This window comes from Aquila chrysaetos, chromosome 7 (assembly GCF_900496995.4).
Source record: "Aquila chrysaetos chrysaetos chromosome 7, bAquChr1.4, whole genome shotgun sequence".
In the NCBI taxonomy this organism is placed as follows: Eukaryota; Metazoa; Chordata; class Aves; order Accipitriformes; family Accipitridae; genus Aquila; species Aquila chrysaetos.
Window position 1 is genome coordinate 7212630 of NC_044010.1, and position 17582 is coordinate 7230211.

The 17582-nt window shown below is 39.7% G+C and overlaps 1 protein-coding gene across 2 annotated transcripts in view; it reads left to right on the forward strand.

Annotated features, from left to right (window-relative positions):
* Positions 1–17044, forward strand: part of F5 (coagulation factor V) — a 34253-nt gene extending 17209 nt beyond the window's left edge. For both annotated transcript variants that reach the window (XM_030019791.2, XM_030019790.2), the window contains 13 exons: positions 441–2391; positions 4312–4477; positions 5671–5907; positions 6401–6611; positions 7625–7804; positions 9452–9568; positions 10023–10094; positions 11163–11257; positions 12616–12771; positions 13608–13752; positions 13910–14058; positions 14864–15046; positions 15822–17044. In XM_030019791.2, coding sequence (XP_029875651.1) covers positions 441–2391; positions 4312–4477; positions 5671–5907; positions 6401–6611; positions 7625–7804; positions 9452–9568; positions 10023–10094; positions 11163–11257; positions 12616–12771; positions 13608–13752; positions 13910–14058; positions 14864–15046; positions 15822–16010 — 3851 coding nt within the window. In that variant the 3' untranslated portion in view covers positions 16011–17044. The remainder of the gene's footprint in view (positions 1–440; positions 2392–4311; positions 4478–5670; positions 5908–6400; positions 6612–7624; positions 7805–9451; positions 9569–10022; positions 10095–11162; positions 11258–12615; positions 12772–13607; positions 13753–13909; positions 14059–14863; positions 15047–15821) is intronic.
* The last annotated feature ends 538 nt before the right edge of the window (positions 17045–17582 follow it).

The following is a 17582-nucleotide window of genomic DNA, read 5'->3' on the forward strand; positions in this document are numbered from 1 at the left end:
TCAGAATGCTCCATCTGTGTGGCAATGCATACAACACTAAGGACAGGACAAAATTAAAACTTTATCTCAAAAGATCCCAATCTTAGATCCAGACCTAAACGTAGGTTCCTTTATATTGTTTCTTTCTTTCTTTCTTTCTTTTTCATATCTATCTCTTTGATGGGTTATGTTTGGGCTCAGGTCCTAGGTACAGCTTAATCTGTGGAGAAGAGCTCCAGCTCTTAGACGTATTTATTTATATGTGCTATTATTTGTTTACATTTATTAATTATTTTTCATTGCAATGAGAGCTCGTGGAAATCCCAGATGAGGATTAGCACTCTGCTGTAGCAGGTGCTGTACAAACAAACCCAGCAACTTGCCCTGACCACTTACATGGTAGGCAATGTCCACTCTTGTAACTACTGCATATTAGAAAAACACTTTTATGTCAATTGCAGGTACTTGGCTTTTAGCATCCTGGGGTACCCCAGAGATGAGTTACGGCATGAGGCTGAGATTCAGAGATGCCAGATGTGACTATGAGGAAGATGACACATTTGATGTTGTGGATTTCAGTTACACCAAGACTGATAAAAAGGCTGTTTCCACCTCAGTTGAAGATGTGCAAGAAGAAGAAGAAGGAGATAAGGAGGATTCGGATTATCAGGATTACCTGGCTTCTTTTTACTCCATCCGAAGCTCAAGGAATGCAACAGGCGATGGAGAAAAACAAAACCTTACAGCACTGGCCTGGGAACAGTATGAAGGCACTGATGCCATGAGTTCTGAGGTGGCAGCTGGCTCAGGTCTGACAGCTATAAATAGTACTGAATCCACAAACACCTCTAAGTTCTTAGAAACTCATATCACTCCTCTTCCCCCAGTTGAGGCTGAAACATTCCAGTCAAATCACACATCAGTCACAGCAGAAGAGGACTTATTTTTAGCTAGCATAAGTGATGGAAAGGCTGACTTGTTATTTGAGAATAGAAGCCAAAGCAATTATGAAATAGATCATGGTAATGTGTCTGCAGGTCCACACTTGCTGAGCAATGGGGAAGGCCAAATGAATATTGCAGAAGAGCTTCCAACTGGTGGAAAGGACAGTAAATTTTCTTCAGGAAAGCATCAGGAGGAAAGCACAGGAAGAGGAAATTATAACGTTAACAGTAGAAGGAAAAGGCGAAACTCACTGGCCATTAAGTTTTACTCCATCCAAAAGATGAATGCCCTTCTAAATCATGTACGAAATAAAAATGTCTCATTTTCTGACAAGACAAGTGCACCTCATTCTGTGCATCATGCAGAGAACACAACCGATATAGACATGGTGGGAACTGGCCAGCTTCCAAATGATGATGATGATGATGATGATGAACTGGAAGAAGAGGAAACCAAGATGGAAAATGCCACGCACGCAGTTAACTTGACACTTGCTTTGGACCTCATTGTAGAAGATGGGTCTAATGCATCCAGTGTCTCTGAACCCAAGCTATCCAAAGATAAACAAGCAGATGCTTTTTCTTCAGATCATACATTAGGCGATATAAGCCCTAATTCCAGCCCTGCACTGGTGAAGAACTTACTAGAAGCATCATTGCCCAGGGCTGGGAAATATTCATCGAAAATGACAAATGAGGAATGGAATTTGGTGTCTGCAAAGGGGACTCTGGGATTAGAGGCAAATTTAGATAAATCTGTTAGTAGTAAGTTAAATCATCGTAGCAGAAATGGTACAGCATTCGTGAATAAGAAGCCTATGAAGAAGTATCAAGGGTTCTCACATCTAATGGGAGAAAACAAGAAAAGGAGCCACATGCACCCAACTCTGAAAGGAAGGGGGAGGAACAAGAATGATACTTTGAGTACATCTGGAACCTTCATCAAGATCCGAAGGAAGAAAAAGGAATATCCAAAAATGACTCACTTGCTAAGCCCAAGGAGTAAAAAGCCCCAAAAAATCACCAGTTCTATGGCAGGGTTTGGTCGTACGTTGTTTCCAGGTGAGACCAACCACACAACACTGCCATGCTGCACTAACACCACAGGGGCACCCACTGAGGCCAACCATACAGTTGATCTGAGTAGAGCCAGGCATGGAGAGTCGCTAAATTACACGCTCACCCCACGGCAGCTTAAGCCATCGATCACGATTGGACTTCCCCAAGAAAATGGAGACTACGAATATGTTGTGGAAGGATCTTACGGTGAGGAAACATCAGGTGGTGAATACGAATACCATTATGTGACCTTTGATGACCCATACATGACAGACCCCAAAGTGAATATCAACGAACAACGCAACCCAGACAACATTGCTGAACATTACCTGCGTAGCAAAGGGAATGAGAGGAGATACTATATTGCAGCTAAAGAGGTCTGCTGGAACTATGCTGGATATAAAAAAAGGTTTGGCTAAATCATTTGCTTTCATTTTGCACACCATCCTGATACATATTAGCAGAATGTTGATTCACATGCTGATAAATTTAAGAGCATCTGTAATGTGCAATGTGATTTCCAACATTTCAGCTGTAGAACCCTAAGAATTTTCCATGGGAGGCCGGGGCCCCCCTAGAAAGTCATTGAGAGAGATTACTATAATCAAGAGCAACGCAATTAAGAACTCTTTTTTTTTTTTTTTTTTTTTCTCTTAACCCCCTTTTGTAGACTCACTAGAAACATTCTTTAAAACAGAAGTTGAAAAACCCACTGTAAGAGGTCAAGAGGGAAACTTCCAGTTAGTTTTGTTATACTTGAATGACCTCTTTTACTTTCTCCTTGAGTTCTTGGATTCTGTAGTAGAAATAGGATAGAGACCTCCTTGTACAAAGTCTTTCCAGGAATTTAATGGACTGACTGATCTAACATAGACAGGATGTGCTTATAGGCAGGATGAAATCACAGTTTCTAGCACTAGCAAGAAGTGGTTCTGGTGTCTCAGTTCTCTATTGTAAAATGGGATAATAGCACTTTCCAGCTTCACAAGGCTGTGGTACTGAAAAATATATGAAAGACGCAAAGTGATTAACCACACTGGCGACTGCCTTAAACTAAAAATAAAGCTGCATGAATTTCTGCGGTTTTGTTCCTACTGTTTAGAAAAATCAGAAGGTGACTGGATCACAAACCCTAATGTTGAGGGGGTTTCTTACATTTTGACAGGGAAGACTGGCCACTATGCCACAGCAAAGAGTATATGTGACTTGAGAGAAACTGTACTAAAAATTCATTATGTTCATTCATATAAATTAGGATCAGTGCTTACCCTACAATGTGTAGAATTCCTACTTACTTTTCATCAAAAAGCTGAACTTTGTGGCTCTTGCAATGAACAAGACCAAAACTGCCACAACTTCAAGTTTTTATCCAAAGCAGCAAAAAAAGGAGCAAGAAGATTTTCATTGTACAAAATTCAGCTCCAAACATATATTATTTCTGAAATTGAATTTCCGTTTTATTTGACTGATATTTTTCCCCATACTTTTTCAGTATTCTCCAGGCTTACTCCTGCCTTATCTCAGTCCGTATACATGGTACTTGCAAAAATGGCAGAAACCACAGGCAGTTTCTTTCCGCACTTGCAAAATAAAGAAATCCTTGTGCTCAGAGCTCTGTATAGATCTCCCCAGTGAGGTTCATCCTCAGCTGGTGTGAGGTGCGTAGTTCCACTGAAATTAACAGAGCCCATGGCACATGCTGTCTCAGTGTGTTGAAGAGCTGAAAACCAGCGTTTCCTCCTACTAGATGACTTCGGTTAAGTTTCTATTTTTTGCAGAATTGGAAATGAGGCAAAGTTTATAGGGAATGATACTATGTTTTATCAGAATAATAGCATTTTGGTGCTTCTATTTAAGATCTGAAGAATGGTTTGAATGCCTAAAAGTTCTTTTTTTTTTTTTCTTACCACCTCTGTGTTGCAAAATGCAGATATAGTCAAATGTAAAATGTGTTTCTGTTAGCTTTCCAGAGAAGGTACATCTGTGAGACAGTAGGGCATACGTGGTAGGCTCACTACACTCTGAGCTAAGCTCCAATTCAGATTATTAAGGCTAATGGTAAAAAAGGAAAACAGAGCTCAGGTAGGTTTTTGGAGACTAGTTGAGTTTTTCAGTGATACCTGACCAAATCTTTGAAGGATCTCTTATACAACTCTAGAACTAGAATTGCTTAAACATTGCAAGTCATGATTTTCAGAATCATCTGACACGTATTTCTGTGTTTATTCTTTATATTCTAAAATGTTCCTGCTGTATGAGTTGTCAGATTTCATCAAAGCTATTATTTCTGATTCACTGTGTACGTTTTTAATTGGGTGTTTCCTTTCAGTACAATGATGAATGACAAAACCTGTAAAGATGGCAGCACATATAAGGTGATTTTCCAAAGCTATACAGACAGTACCTTTACAACTCTTCAGGATGAAGATGAATATAGAGAACACCTTGGCATCCTGGGGCCAGTTATCCGGGCTGAAGTGGACGATGTTATCCTAGTAGGTCAATGTTTTGAATATGTGTGCAGGATAAGATTCTTGTGGCAATCTTAGTGTGATGTAGAATGGGTCTAAAAATACCACAAACTTTTAAAAGATCATGATGGGGAAACAGTTTTCAAAGCTAGAAACTGCAGTGTGGACATACAAGCACAGTGATGTGTTTCTTTGAAACACATCCTTTTTCTCTCCTATCCACAGTAAATTCACTTCTGTTTTTCTTTCTTATGTTTCCCAACATTAAATACTAGCTTATCAGTCTAATGTAAAATGAGATTTAATTTTAACATTAAAAATATTAAGTTCTTTAAACCCAGATTGCACTGAAAATATTACTTTTTATATGTAAAGGGAGCTTCTTAATTTTTTTAAAAAGAAATTAGTAAATTTGTATTCAAGATGAATATATATATTTGTCCAAAAAGTGTATTTTCCTCTGAAAACTTTTCCTGAAAATGGGTTGGTTAGTTATAATACAAACAACAAGGATGGAGAGGAACTGAATCCCTGGTGATACAGTAGTATATTTGCATTAGGAAGCACATTGCTGTAGAGTTTCCCTTCTCTCATGCTTCTTCATCCAGTCTTCCAACACACAGGGGTGGACTTAGATGCGGAGAGTAGATCTTACTGCTTTCTGCTTATTTCAGTAGGAGGAGTGTGCAACAGGAACACATTAAGCTACATTTAAAAACATGAGTAAGAGAAGAAAGAGGCTATTTTAGCTTGGGAGCATCATTCTCTAAGGAGAGGTAAATATGTAATCTCCCTATCCTCATGCTTCTCTGGGACAAGTGAGAAGCACTGCTTTCAGTGAGAGTGATTACTGTTTTGTGCCCTTCTTTAGTGCAACTGTGCAGCAAAGCATAAGAGGTAGAAACTCCCTGTCTCCCTGCTTGCTGTAACTAAGCATATCTGGGTGTGAAGAGCAGCAGTAAAAGTCCTAGGAACCTAGACTCAGTGGAAGACAGGGAGTTAAGACTCATGCTTTCTACTTTTTACTTATCTGCATGGACATGTCAAAAGCTATCCTGCCTGCCAGCTTTGCTATGCACAACATAGCATGTAATTATTATACAAATCTTGACCCTGGTTTGAGGTCATGGGAATGTATTGTGTGAGACTTCAGTTTAGGCCTGAATTTGCCAAACAGAATCTATTTCTTCTTTTTTTTTTTTTTTTTTTTTTTTTAGGTTCATTTTAAGAATTTGGCATCCAGACCATATTCCCTCCATGCTCATGGACTCTTCTATGAAAAGTCCTCTGAGGGAAGCATTTATGATGATGAATCTACTGCTTGGTTTAAGGAAGATGATGAAGTTCAGCCAAATAACAGCTATATATATGTATGGTATGCAAACAGGCGATCGGGACCTGTGCAGTCAGGAGCAGCTTGTCGGTCCTGGATCTACTACTCTGATTTAAATCTGGTAAGGAAATCAAAATAGAAGTGGTAGTGTTGCTGGGATTGATCACAGAATCACAGAAACATTTATGTTGGAAGGGGATCACTAGAGATCATCTAGTCCACTCCCCACAACTCAAGCAGGGTCAGGTAGAGTAGGTTGTCCAAGACTATATCCAGTTGGGTTTTGAATATCTCCAAATGATGTTTTTGTATGGCTGTAGAAATGTAACCTGCCAAACATGTTTTGGATAGCTGTCCTTTCTTTTGGGCCCAATGTTCCCATCTGACATTTAATCTCTTACACTCAGTTAAAAGAGGATATTAGCTGTTGAAGAATTCAAATTGGAGAACACTCTGGTAGACTGAGCAAGGGAAAGTAAAGATATAAGGCAACAGCAATTCTGGCCTCTGCTTTAAATTTTTGGGGCCTGATGCATTTCCACAGAATGCTATGGTTTTTTGACATCTTTTGGGAAATACACTCTTACATCTAATATGAGTTTATTACCTTCTAGGAGAAAGATATTCACTCTGGTTTGATTGGGCCGATACTGATCTGTCAAAAAGGAACCTTCAGAAACTCAAACAATAGCAGAACGTCGACCCGTGACTTTTTCTTGCTTTTTATGATCTTTGATGAAGAAAAAAGCTGGTACTTTGACAAACGTTCTAGAAGGCCTTGTACTGAGAAGACCCAAGAAATGCAGCAGTGCAACAAATTCTATGGTACTTATTTCATTTTGCCAAGTATTCATTTTATTGGGGTGGAGGAAAAGGTGTTGGGGGAGGTATCTCAGCTCACAGTGCCTTTGAACATGCATAAATCCCACATGTTGATTATGCGAACGTTTTTTTTTGTTTTCCATTGTACTCATAATAGTTATAGTTTTATATGTAAAGATTAGCATTGACTGGAAATTTGTTATTAAAATGAAGAAAGGACATATTATGCTGAAACTTTCAACAGAAAACTTCTTTCTCACACTCACATACATCTAACCCCCATATTTAAAAAGAAAGAAAACCAAAAAACCCTCTTTTCAGTAAAAAGCTAATACCTTGAAAACTTTTTGCAAGAAATGTAAAAATACCATAATTATTTGACAAACTGACTAGTTCTACTGAGAAATTCAAAGCAGCTGTAGGACAGCCCTTCATATACCTCTGTGTGGATACAGAGATTTTAGTCACGTAGAGTTAAGTAACTGGCTGACTCTTCAAAGGTAACCCTTTTCTCTTTAAAATAATGGTCAGTAACGAAACTGTTTCTGTCCTTGAAAATCTGATGCTTGTGTGCTGTAAGTAATCATGTTTTAAAAAGGCATGTTGAGAAATGGAATCTGCCATTTGAAAATGTGGTCTATAAAATCAGTTATTAATCAAAGATGTCAGTTGTGACTGTATGGCTGTGGAAATGTAAGCTGCAGAACATGTTTTGGGTAGCTGTCCTTTCTTTTGGGCCTGGTGTTCCCATCAGACATTTAATCTCTTACACCTTCTTGTTCTCCTGGCTGCCACATGTTGCAAGCAAACTGTGCTTAAATCCTCTTGTGAGGTCCCTGGATTTCCTGAATTGATGTACGTAGACTATAAAGTGTGAGCACTTCGAATTGGAAAAAGTGGTGGTTTTCCCAGATGCGTTACTTCATTAAATATTTTACTGATTTTAATAACTACATTCTAGCATTTTGAGACCTGTTTTGTGAGCAGTTTTCCTTACTAACATATATCTTTTTCAGCCATTAATGGGATTACCTACAATTTGCAAGGCTTGAGGATGTATGAAGGTGAACTGGTCCGATGGCATTTGCTGAATATGGGTGGGCCAAAAGACGTTAACGTTGTTCATTTTCATGGACAGACCTTCATAGAACAAGGAGAGCCAAACCATCAGCTTGGTACATACACACTCCTTCCAGGTAAGTATCAGAGTAGAGTAAGTTCTTAGGGGTGATTGTTGCAGTCTGTCATCATCATACCAATGTAAAGGTGAACAGAAGTTGGCTTTGGGCACAGTAAGAAAGAGTTTGAGAGCACTAACAGTTCATTTGCCTATGATGGTCGGAAGGAAAATCATCCCTTTGCACCTCACTTAACACTGTGGGAGGGGCGAAATAAAGATAACATTGCTGTCCTTTAAAACTGGAAATATGAGTAAAGTTACAGACAAAACTTAAGTGCTTGAACAAATGTCTTCCTCTCAGACAAGAAGGGGTATATATGGAAAACAACTAGCAGTACGGTCTGCAGCACTACCTTCTGTTTTGCACGCTTCTTGCCACTCACCAGATATGTGAGCATGAGCAGGTTTCTCTCCTTTATTGCATCTCTCTCTTCCTATCTGCAAAGTAGGTCATAGTGCTGGGCTTGGCTTTGGAAGGTGCTCAGCGGTAAAGGTCAGTATTGGAAAAAGGAAGTCAGTAGGATAGTGTCAGCCACCAATTCCTCGTCAAGTGACAAACGTACAATAGCGCAGCCATCCTCTTCATGTGTCCCCAGGCTTCAATACCACTGAAGTCTCACTGATGTTTGCTGGGAAAGGCTATTGCTATCTGGCTGAATATAATGAGGGTTTATTTTTATAATGTCAAGATGAGTGTGATACAGAAGAGAAGGAACAAATGTGAGCCTAGGAGAATTCTTATGTCCAGGAAGAAAGGAAATAGGCTAAAAGCATTCATTAGGCCACAGGATATACTCCTTTGCCCATCGCTGTCAGTAGTGTGCGTGTGCAATAACAGGACTTATGAAGACTGTATTTCCAGCTACAAGTGTTAAAAAAAAAAAAAAAAAAAAACCCACCACCAACACACAAAAAAGCAGGAAACCAGGAGATCAAAATAATGGGATTGGCTTGGAATAGTATGAGTTTTAGTGAACATTAGGTGGTTTAATCACTATTTAAGCTTTTTAAGGTGATGTTTTTCTCTGATATCTATGTATGTTTTTGTTTAAATGGGAACCAGAATTATCATGTCTGCACTAACTAGGAATATAAGAAAAGCAATGAAGTGCAGCAAAAAGTGCAGCAAACAGCCTAAACCATATCTGCTTCCTGCTCAATCCTTGGCCCTCCTGGAGCAGGCAGAAAGTGAGGGGAGGGTCCATACATCTGATTCTCCTACATCTACTTTTGGCTTCTTTACATCCATTCTTTACATTACTTGAACAATACCCTGGGGCAGTGGGAGTAAGAGCTATCATCAGCACCACAGAATTAACATCCCTACATTATGTAATAAACTTAATAGCATTGTTCATTAGATGGCTCAGCACTGTACTTAATGTGCAGATATCTGCTGTTACAAACAGGCATCCACGGTTTTATACTTTGCATCAGCAGCAAAGGTTAGGTTTTGATCTGGTCACTTAATTCCAATCTTGGTGTCCAGCTGACACTTGCTAAGAAAAAAACAATTGAGATGGTGGTAGTATTGCTCTCTGTAATGTCTAGCAGGTTATTTAATTTTTCTGATAGGATGATCTTTGGTTTAACATGCAGCCTCGCTAACATCAACCTTATAATGCTAATGTTTCTGATACGCTTCTCTCTGTTTTTTTCCAAGGCTCATTTAGAACAATTGAAATGAAACCACAGAGACCTGGCTGGTGGCTTTTAGACACTGAAGTGGCGGAATATCAGCAAGCAGGAATGCAGGCATCCTATTTGGTTATAGAGAAAGGTACTGAACTAAGGTGTTTTGTGGCTGGGGGTGTCAAGCTGTAAAGTCATCTCCACCCTTTCAGGATCACTAAAAATAAATTTGGGAGATTGTTCTGCAAAAACCCAAAGCAGATTCTCTGTGCTTTCAAGGAGGGGGTGGAGTGGTTACTGTAAATTTATTCTAGAAGAAAAAATGTTTAGCCTCTAGCATACTAGCTTTGAATTATTTAGCATACTACTTTTATTCCTTTAGCATACTAGCTTTGAATTTGAGGTTTCCTCACAGTGACCAGTGGATCAGTCCGCTGAGAGAAATTGCAGAGATTAACTTGGCCTTCTCTGGGGAGAGAGGGGTGATGTTACAGTATTACTAAGAATTGTTCGGAATGATGTTGTCTTAGAAGATTCCACCAGAATATATATTGGAATAGCCCTGCTTTTCTTTAACAACAAACTTACTTTGCTCTCTTTAGAGTGCAGGATTCCAATGGGTTTAGCAAGTGGAGTTATACTCGATTCACAAATCGATGCTTCACATCATATAGGTGAGTCAATACTTGAAAAGGTCCAGGCATGCTCCTGAATATCCCAACGAAGTATTGCAGTTCCGTATCCTTTTGGCATCTCTTGATACGTCATACAAGATCAGTTCAGCAGTGATTCAACTGGCAGGTTAAAAAGCTCTCCAGTGATGCAAGCAGAGACTGTGAGCTCTACTAAGTAGCCCTCATTACTGTATTTTAAGTGTCACAGGTCTACTGTCAGTATCACAAGCCTGAGAGTCTGAGAGTCCTCTGTCCGTGGCCTGCTGGCTGACCTGGAACAAATCCAGCTTTATCTTTTTGTCCTTTGGGTACCCTGCTTGAAGATCAACAGCAAGTGTTCAAAAAGCTTTTGAGATTTGCATGTGGTATGAGATGTGAATGGACAAAGTGTATCTGTTATGAAAGATTTGGGAACCTAGCATCCAGAGCAATGACAGAGTCTTTAATTTATCAAGTTTATTCCTGGTATAAAAGTAGGATCATTTGACAGAGAAATTGATAGAATTTTACGTGGACAGTGGCAAATCAAGGTATACAGGTTATGCACATGCAGGAGCACATATCCTTTCCCTTGAAATAACAAATAAATTACTTATTTTGGAAAACTGATTTTTATGTGGATTTAATTTTCTTTCTTCATTTCCCACCACAGTGTTATGAAGGCTTGAAAGCTGTGTTGGCATATATTTTTCGTATCAGTTGTTAACATGGAAACCTCCTTATGCACAGGGAAGCTTTCTGCCATGAATGTAGAGCACATTTTGTCTGACCCCGCTGGTGGCCAAAACTTGTTTAGCAAACTCTAGACCCTAGTTCCAAATCAGCAGACGGTACATTACGTAACAGGCTGTTACTTTTAAAGTCATTCTGCCAACTGTAAAACTTTGCAGGGTGACAGCTGACTTTCAGTTGCTGACCATGTCCAAATCGTCCTAGATTATGGTTTTAGAGTCTATTCGTTGAGTCTGGAAAAGAACTGAAGCACTCAACATCAGTGGCTAGTTACAGCCTCCATTCTTTTTCAGCATTTCTCTTTAAATTCTTGCTTTATTCATGTTTTCTGTGTAGACTACTGGGAACCTAAGTTAGCCCGATTAAACAATTCTGGAACATACAATGCTTGGAGCACTACAATGGAAAAAGAAGAACTCCCTTGGATCCAGGTATGGTTGGTACATGTGCTTGACCATCATTGAGTCTGGGTATGGCCATACAATCCTGTGTTGTGATTTTCCTGCAACTTGTTTTAAAAGGTCAAGCTGCTCTTGTTCTCGCTGAGAAGTCTGCTGGCAAAAAACTGAAAAGATGCAGCAAGCTTGACTGGTGATACCATAAACTGTCCACCTCCCCTGGAGTAACCCAGTCTCTACTGTTATTGAGGCCCATTGACTGGACAGTTGCCCTCACAATTTAGACTGTAACTGTTTTCTAGACAAATGGACTCATTCTTTCCATTACTACTTTCTTCCTCCATCTACCTAACAGTACCTATTTATATTTATGTATGTTTGTTGGGTAGTCATTTAAAGTGTAATACTCTCAAACGTTGCTCCACATAGAAGCATCCAAAACAAACACACACAAAACTAAGTCCAAATTGACATAGCACAGTGTGGCTTCACAGGGAAATTAAGCTTATAATTATGGCTTCAAGCACTATATTCAGTTACCCCACTTCTTTCACCTTTTTCTTCCACCCCAATCACTTTTGCACCAGATAGCCAATTTGCACCCCAATTTAGGGTAGATAGTTGATTTCTTAAAAATCTCATTAAAATTGGTAGTTGGGAGAAAAGACAGACTCAAATCAGTGTTGCGGTGTAAGTTCAACAGGTGGCTGTTAAATTTGGTTTGCTAACATTTGACATGCTAGCAAGTTAGAGGAGGTGAAGTAAGGGGAGAAGGTTGGGGATCTGATGTGGAACTGGAAATAACGTTGGGAAGAGAATTTGATAGGGGGCATGGTGGTGAGAAGCTGAGGCTACTGCAGTAAAGCATGGAGAGATGTGGAGGGCATATCCTGAAGAATGAGCTTCACTGCTGATAGGAACATCACGTTGACTTGATTTTACATGCTAAGTTTTTAGATCTGATGTCAGCAGAAATGGTGGCTTTTCAGCACTTCAGAATGTCGTATCCCTTTCTCAGCCTGGGTATCCAAAACTAGAGGCAGCTTATGAAAATGTGAGCCTTGAATTTCTCTATATCCTTTTGCCTATCTGTAGAATGAAGATAGCAGAGTTCTGCCTAGCATGGAGAGACAGATACTTTTGAGGTGTCTTTGTGCTGCTGTGCTGAACACTGTAAAATGGCCTGTGAAATTAAATGCACACACAAATACACAAATTAAATGAGAAAGACAGCATTAATTTGGACTCTGGCATCTGCTTGTACTCCTCCTGAGAGTGTTAGTGTTGTGGGTTTTAAAGTGCAGGGCTCAAAGCTACTGTGTAGATGCAAAAGAATGAAATGGATTTCACTGTGCATTATTTGTTTTATAAACACTGTTTGCTGTTCCTAGGTGGACTTTCAAAGACAAGTCCTTTTAACTGGGATACAGACGCAGGGAGCCAAGCAGTTTTTAAAGTCCTTGTACGTCCAGAAGTTCTTTATCATTTACAGCAAAGACAAACGGAAGTGGAGCACCTTCAAAGGAGACAGCTCTCCAGCACAAAAGGTCTGTACGTGCCGTAGGGGTTGCGACAACCTAGATTAGCATCATTGGATGATGCAGTGAGGTGGTAGTTTTATGTTAAGAGATAGTGGAAAAAAATTACGGCCTTCAGATTAATACAGCTTGAGGCCCCAAAGGGCATTTACCAATCTAATCAAATTCAGACCAGAAGACAAATTATAAGGTGAGGAACCTCCTAGACTGGGCCTGTGACCTTGACTGTATAGAGTCTGGCTCTCTCACAGGCATCTCTCCCTGCTTTTATTTCCTAAGCCCATGTCAGCTTCTTGAAGCAAGCAGGAAGCTGAAGTAAAAATCAGGCCCTACCTCATTTGGGACTAGTTCCTCCTTCCTCTCCCTCCCTTCTTGTTGTCAGAACAGTTGAATGTTAAACTGTTTGAATTGCCTGCAGAAGGCCTGTGTAATAAGTGTGGCCGTACCCTGCAAGAGGTTCATTTTATGTCCAACCACTCCAGCCCCACCAATTACAGCTCCCTTCAGTTTACCCTGAGATTTATATGATACAACTCCCAAATCGAAAACCCTGTTGTCTCTTACCTCTCCTTTTGCCTCTTTACTGATGTCTTCTTACAGACTTACATAGTGCATAGAAATGGGTTGCTTATTTGAACTGAGGCCTTCAGGCACTTCCAAATATGTTAAGATGGGACCATGAAAAAAGCTGCCCTGAGCATAGAGCACTCTATCACAGTGGATGGGGTTAATGGCATTAAAAAAAGACTACTTTTGTAACAGAGCAAGTTTTCAGGATGCAAGCTTGTGTTTGTATTAAATTAATGACATGTGGATATTTTTTCTTTTTTTTTTTTTTTTAATAGATTTTTGAAGGTAATTCTGATGCCTATGGGGTAAAAGAAAACATCATTGATCCCCCTATTATTGCTAGGTACATCAGAGTCTACCCAACCGAGGCCTACAACAGGCCTACTCTTCGCATGGAGCTTCTGGGCTGTGAAGTAGATGGTAAGAATAGGTCGTGTGCTGGTGCTTCCTTTATGGCAAATTTTTTACCTAATACATTAAATGAAGCTAAAATTATGGGTGTTCTCAATTCCAACATTGTTGCTTAGGCTGCAGCTACTTGGATGAACTGGAGATAACATGGTGGTTCTCTTAACAGGTTGCTCTTTGCCACTTGGAATGGAAAACGGAGAGATCAAGAATACCCAAATAACAGCCTCGTCTGTTAAGACATCCTGGTTTAACACATGGGACCCTTCACTTGCTCGTCTCAATCAGAAAGGAAAGATAAATGCCTGGCGAGCCAAGGTAACAAGTGTAAAACAGGGACGACAGCGAGACAGCTACAGTTAATAAATTTGTGCTGCCTGTGTGCTCATGCGCTTCCTGCATACTGTGTCCGGTGCCAAGCATGATAGGGTTACTTCACAGCTCTTTAGCCATCCTTCGGGAAGAAGCCCATTCAACTCTTCCAGTAGAAAACTTGTTGAACTTCTGGCAACAGCAATGAAATCATATTTTGAGAGATGAATGGTGTCCTCTGGGCCGCAGCCTGCAGCATGTCCCTGCAGAAACAGCTCTTTTAATTTCAGGACATAAATATAACTTGAATATTTGGCTCAAAAGGGTTTGGCTCAAAAGGGTTAAAGAAACCCTTCCTGGGTTGGCTTATAGGCAGTGCAGCTTAATGGATCTGGGGGTGGATGATCTTCAGCAAGGTATATGAGCTTCTGTGTCTTCAAAATGGAGCTGCATTTCTTTACGAAGCACCTTGAGATTTACTGGAAGCTACTGTTTTGTATAAGCATTTGGTATTAGTATTATATATTACGTTTTAACAGTGGAGGAAAATCTGTGTTATGTTTCATTATGTATTGGAAATTAATGTGGAAATTGTAAGACACCAAATACACCACCTGCAGAAAGAAGTTAATTGTATGGGCCACCAAGAACGCCTGTGACTTTTGCCTCAGCTTTGCTCTTCTGCACTTCTTTCATACAGTTTTGATGCATTTTGATGCAGCTTTAACTGTCTTTCAACAGGATTTTTCACTTAAGCAAATACAGACATAGACATGTTTGCTAATAGACAACTCTTTTTTATCAATTGTAGTTGAACAACAACCAACAGTGGCTGCAAATTGATCTCCTCTCAATTAAGAAGATAACTGGTATTGCTACTCAGGGGGTCAAGTCCATATCTGCTGAAAACTTCGTGAAAACCTATGTTATCCTATACAGCGACCAAGGCTCAGAGTGGAAATCCTATACAGATGGTTCAAGCTCAGTGGCAAAGGTATCATCCTCAGCTCAGATAATTGTATCCTTGCTTGGTTTTAGATGCTGAACACAGTCAAGGCCCAAAGGCAGAATACCCAGCCAAAGAGATATTCCCACAGGACTTTAAAATGCTAGGGAGCTGGGGTTACTACAGATAACATAATATCCATCTGATTTTGGTCCCAGTAATTAACAGTAATAGAAGGAAAGAACACCAAATCTGTAGAGAATGCAGTCAACATTGTGATAAAAGGAGCTGACGCTATTTGTAAAGGAGGACATTTAATTTGAATGGACAAGGACATTTAATTTGAATGAACAATGGATTTCCCAGGGCGTCTTTGCAGCTTTTTTATTTCTGCCTTGATTTTATAAGTGAAATTAATATTAGTGAGCAGTTTTGCTGTAACAGAGCTGGAGAGCTCCAGATATCCACAGAGCGGATATAGTACTTCATATTGTTGTCCATATCACCTTACACAACAAGGGTTATTAGCAGAGGTAAAATAAGGGAAGTTTGTTTTTTCAGTCCATCTGAATTAGAATGGCTAATTTTGTGGTGTGGATGGAAACAGTGGCTGTTTAATTCATTCAGACTCAGGTATTGCTGGCCTGAACTACCTTTGACCCAGCATTTTAGGAAGAGACTGGATGTGATCTTATGTAAAATCAGAAATGAGCCAGTCCATCTACCCTGGGTGGCTAATGCAACAGCTTGGAACCATAAAAAAAAGGGGAGGGAGGGGGTAAAGTGCTGCCTTTTAATTAATTGTGTGTTTGTGTATTTGCAGGTTTTCTTGGGTAATGAAAACAGCAATGGGCACGTCAAGCATTTCTTTAACCCACCCATCCTGTCCAGGTTTATCCGCATTGTTCCAAGAACATGGTATCATGGTATTGCCCTGCGGGCAGAACTCTATGGCTGTGATTTTGGTGGGGGTCTGGCTGTGAAAAGGACTGACAAGTCTGGGAGCGCTTAACCTTTCAGCAATTGTCATGCAGAACAATTTTTTTAAAACCCTTAAAACAATCATACTTAGTAGTTTGGATGTGTGCTTCCTCAAAGGACCTTAATGTTTTGCCAGCAAGAATTGAGAGAGATTTCTCTGGCAGATGTTTCATTCCTACAAATACACACTTTAGAAAACAGTTTCTTTTCTCTGGGAAGAAATAGCAGTCCCTTCTGATTTGTATTATAACTTCTTCATTCTAACCAGTACTCTGTCTTACTTTTTACTTAATGTTAAGTTCTAAATCCCTAGGGATGGAGACTCTGGCCTTTATCCTCTGCCCTGATTATCTCCATTTTGTAATGCTTCTGTAGCACAGAGGAGGAATAAAAAGCTACAGCAGGTGGATGTTCTCCATACATAGGGCTGAGAGGGAAAACCAATGCAGATATGGAGCTGTGGTGCTGCATTCCAGCAAAGCCTTGGTAAGAAATGATTGTAGGGGTGGCCTCGCCCCAACATGTCTTTCGTCTATACTACGACAAAGGTAGAATGCATCCCAGCATTGAGGCGTGTGTAACCCCTTCTTAGAGAATGTGGGTTCACATTATTCATTTGGTTCTTACGTACCAAGCACACCTGAAATGCTGTGGATTTCACACAATTCATCTTCGGTGCCCTGGCAAGAGGAGGGGGAGTCAGCAGTATCTTTCTTTCCCAGAAATGAGAAGGGAGGTGATTTAACCTGGCAAGTCGTGGAACGGCAATGGTAGAACCAAAGTGAGAATCCAGAATTCCTGACACTCAGTCCCATACAAACTTTTAGACCATGGGGAGGGGGAGCTCCCTCGAACAGGAAGCCATTCAGAACTGTAGCTGTTGCGTGAGAATACAAACTGGTGGTGAGAGAGGAGGGTTAGATGAAACTGTGTAATAGAAACATCTGCATGTTCTTTACCATTTAGCTCTGACAGTGTTTTCACCAATGGAACTACTCTTGTGCATAGAGCATACATGGATTTTTATTTTTTTTTCTTCCCCAGGATGACTACATCTAGTGAAAATATATACACAGTCCATGAACTCATTATTCCAGCAGAGTTTTAGCTAAGTTTTCAGTAGTGTTTTTGGCTTTTATTCTGTAAATCGTTTAATTGCAGAACTTCACTTATCACACTAGATACCATTCAGCAGGGTGGATTTTTCAAAGTAGTTTGTCTTTGAACCTTGTGTGGTGTTATCCAAGCTGTTTCAGTAGTTTTTCAATTCTTGTATCTTACAGACCGTGCATTTCAAAATGAAGGTATAGAATAGGAGTGAAAAAAGTATAAAAACTAAACAAATATTTTCTTTTTTACTATGTCACAAACTGTTGTCATTTTTCACTGGAAAATAAAGAAAATATTGTAGCATGAAAAACTACATTTTATTTTGTATATTTGCCTTGACAGTAGTAGCTCTTTGGCAATAATTAGTGAAGTTTTGCATCACGAAAGTGAAATTTTCAGCTAGATGGGAATTTTCAGTGCTAATTAGAATTAACTTGAAATGGTGAAACTGTATGAAAAGTTGTTTCATCTTAAAAGATCAGTTTCTTAGTAT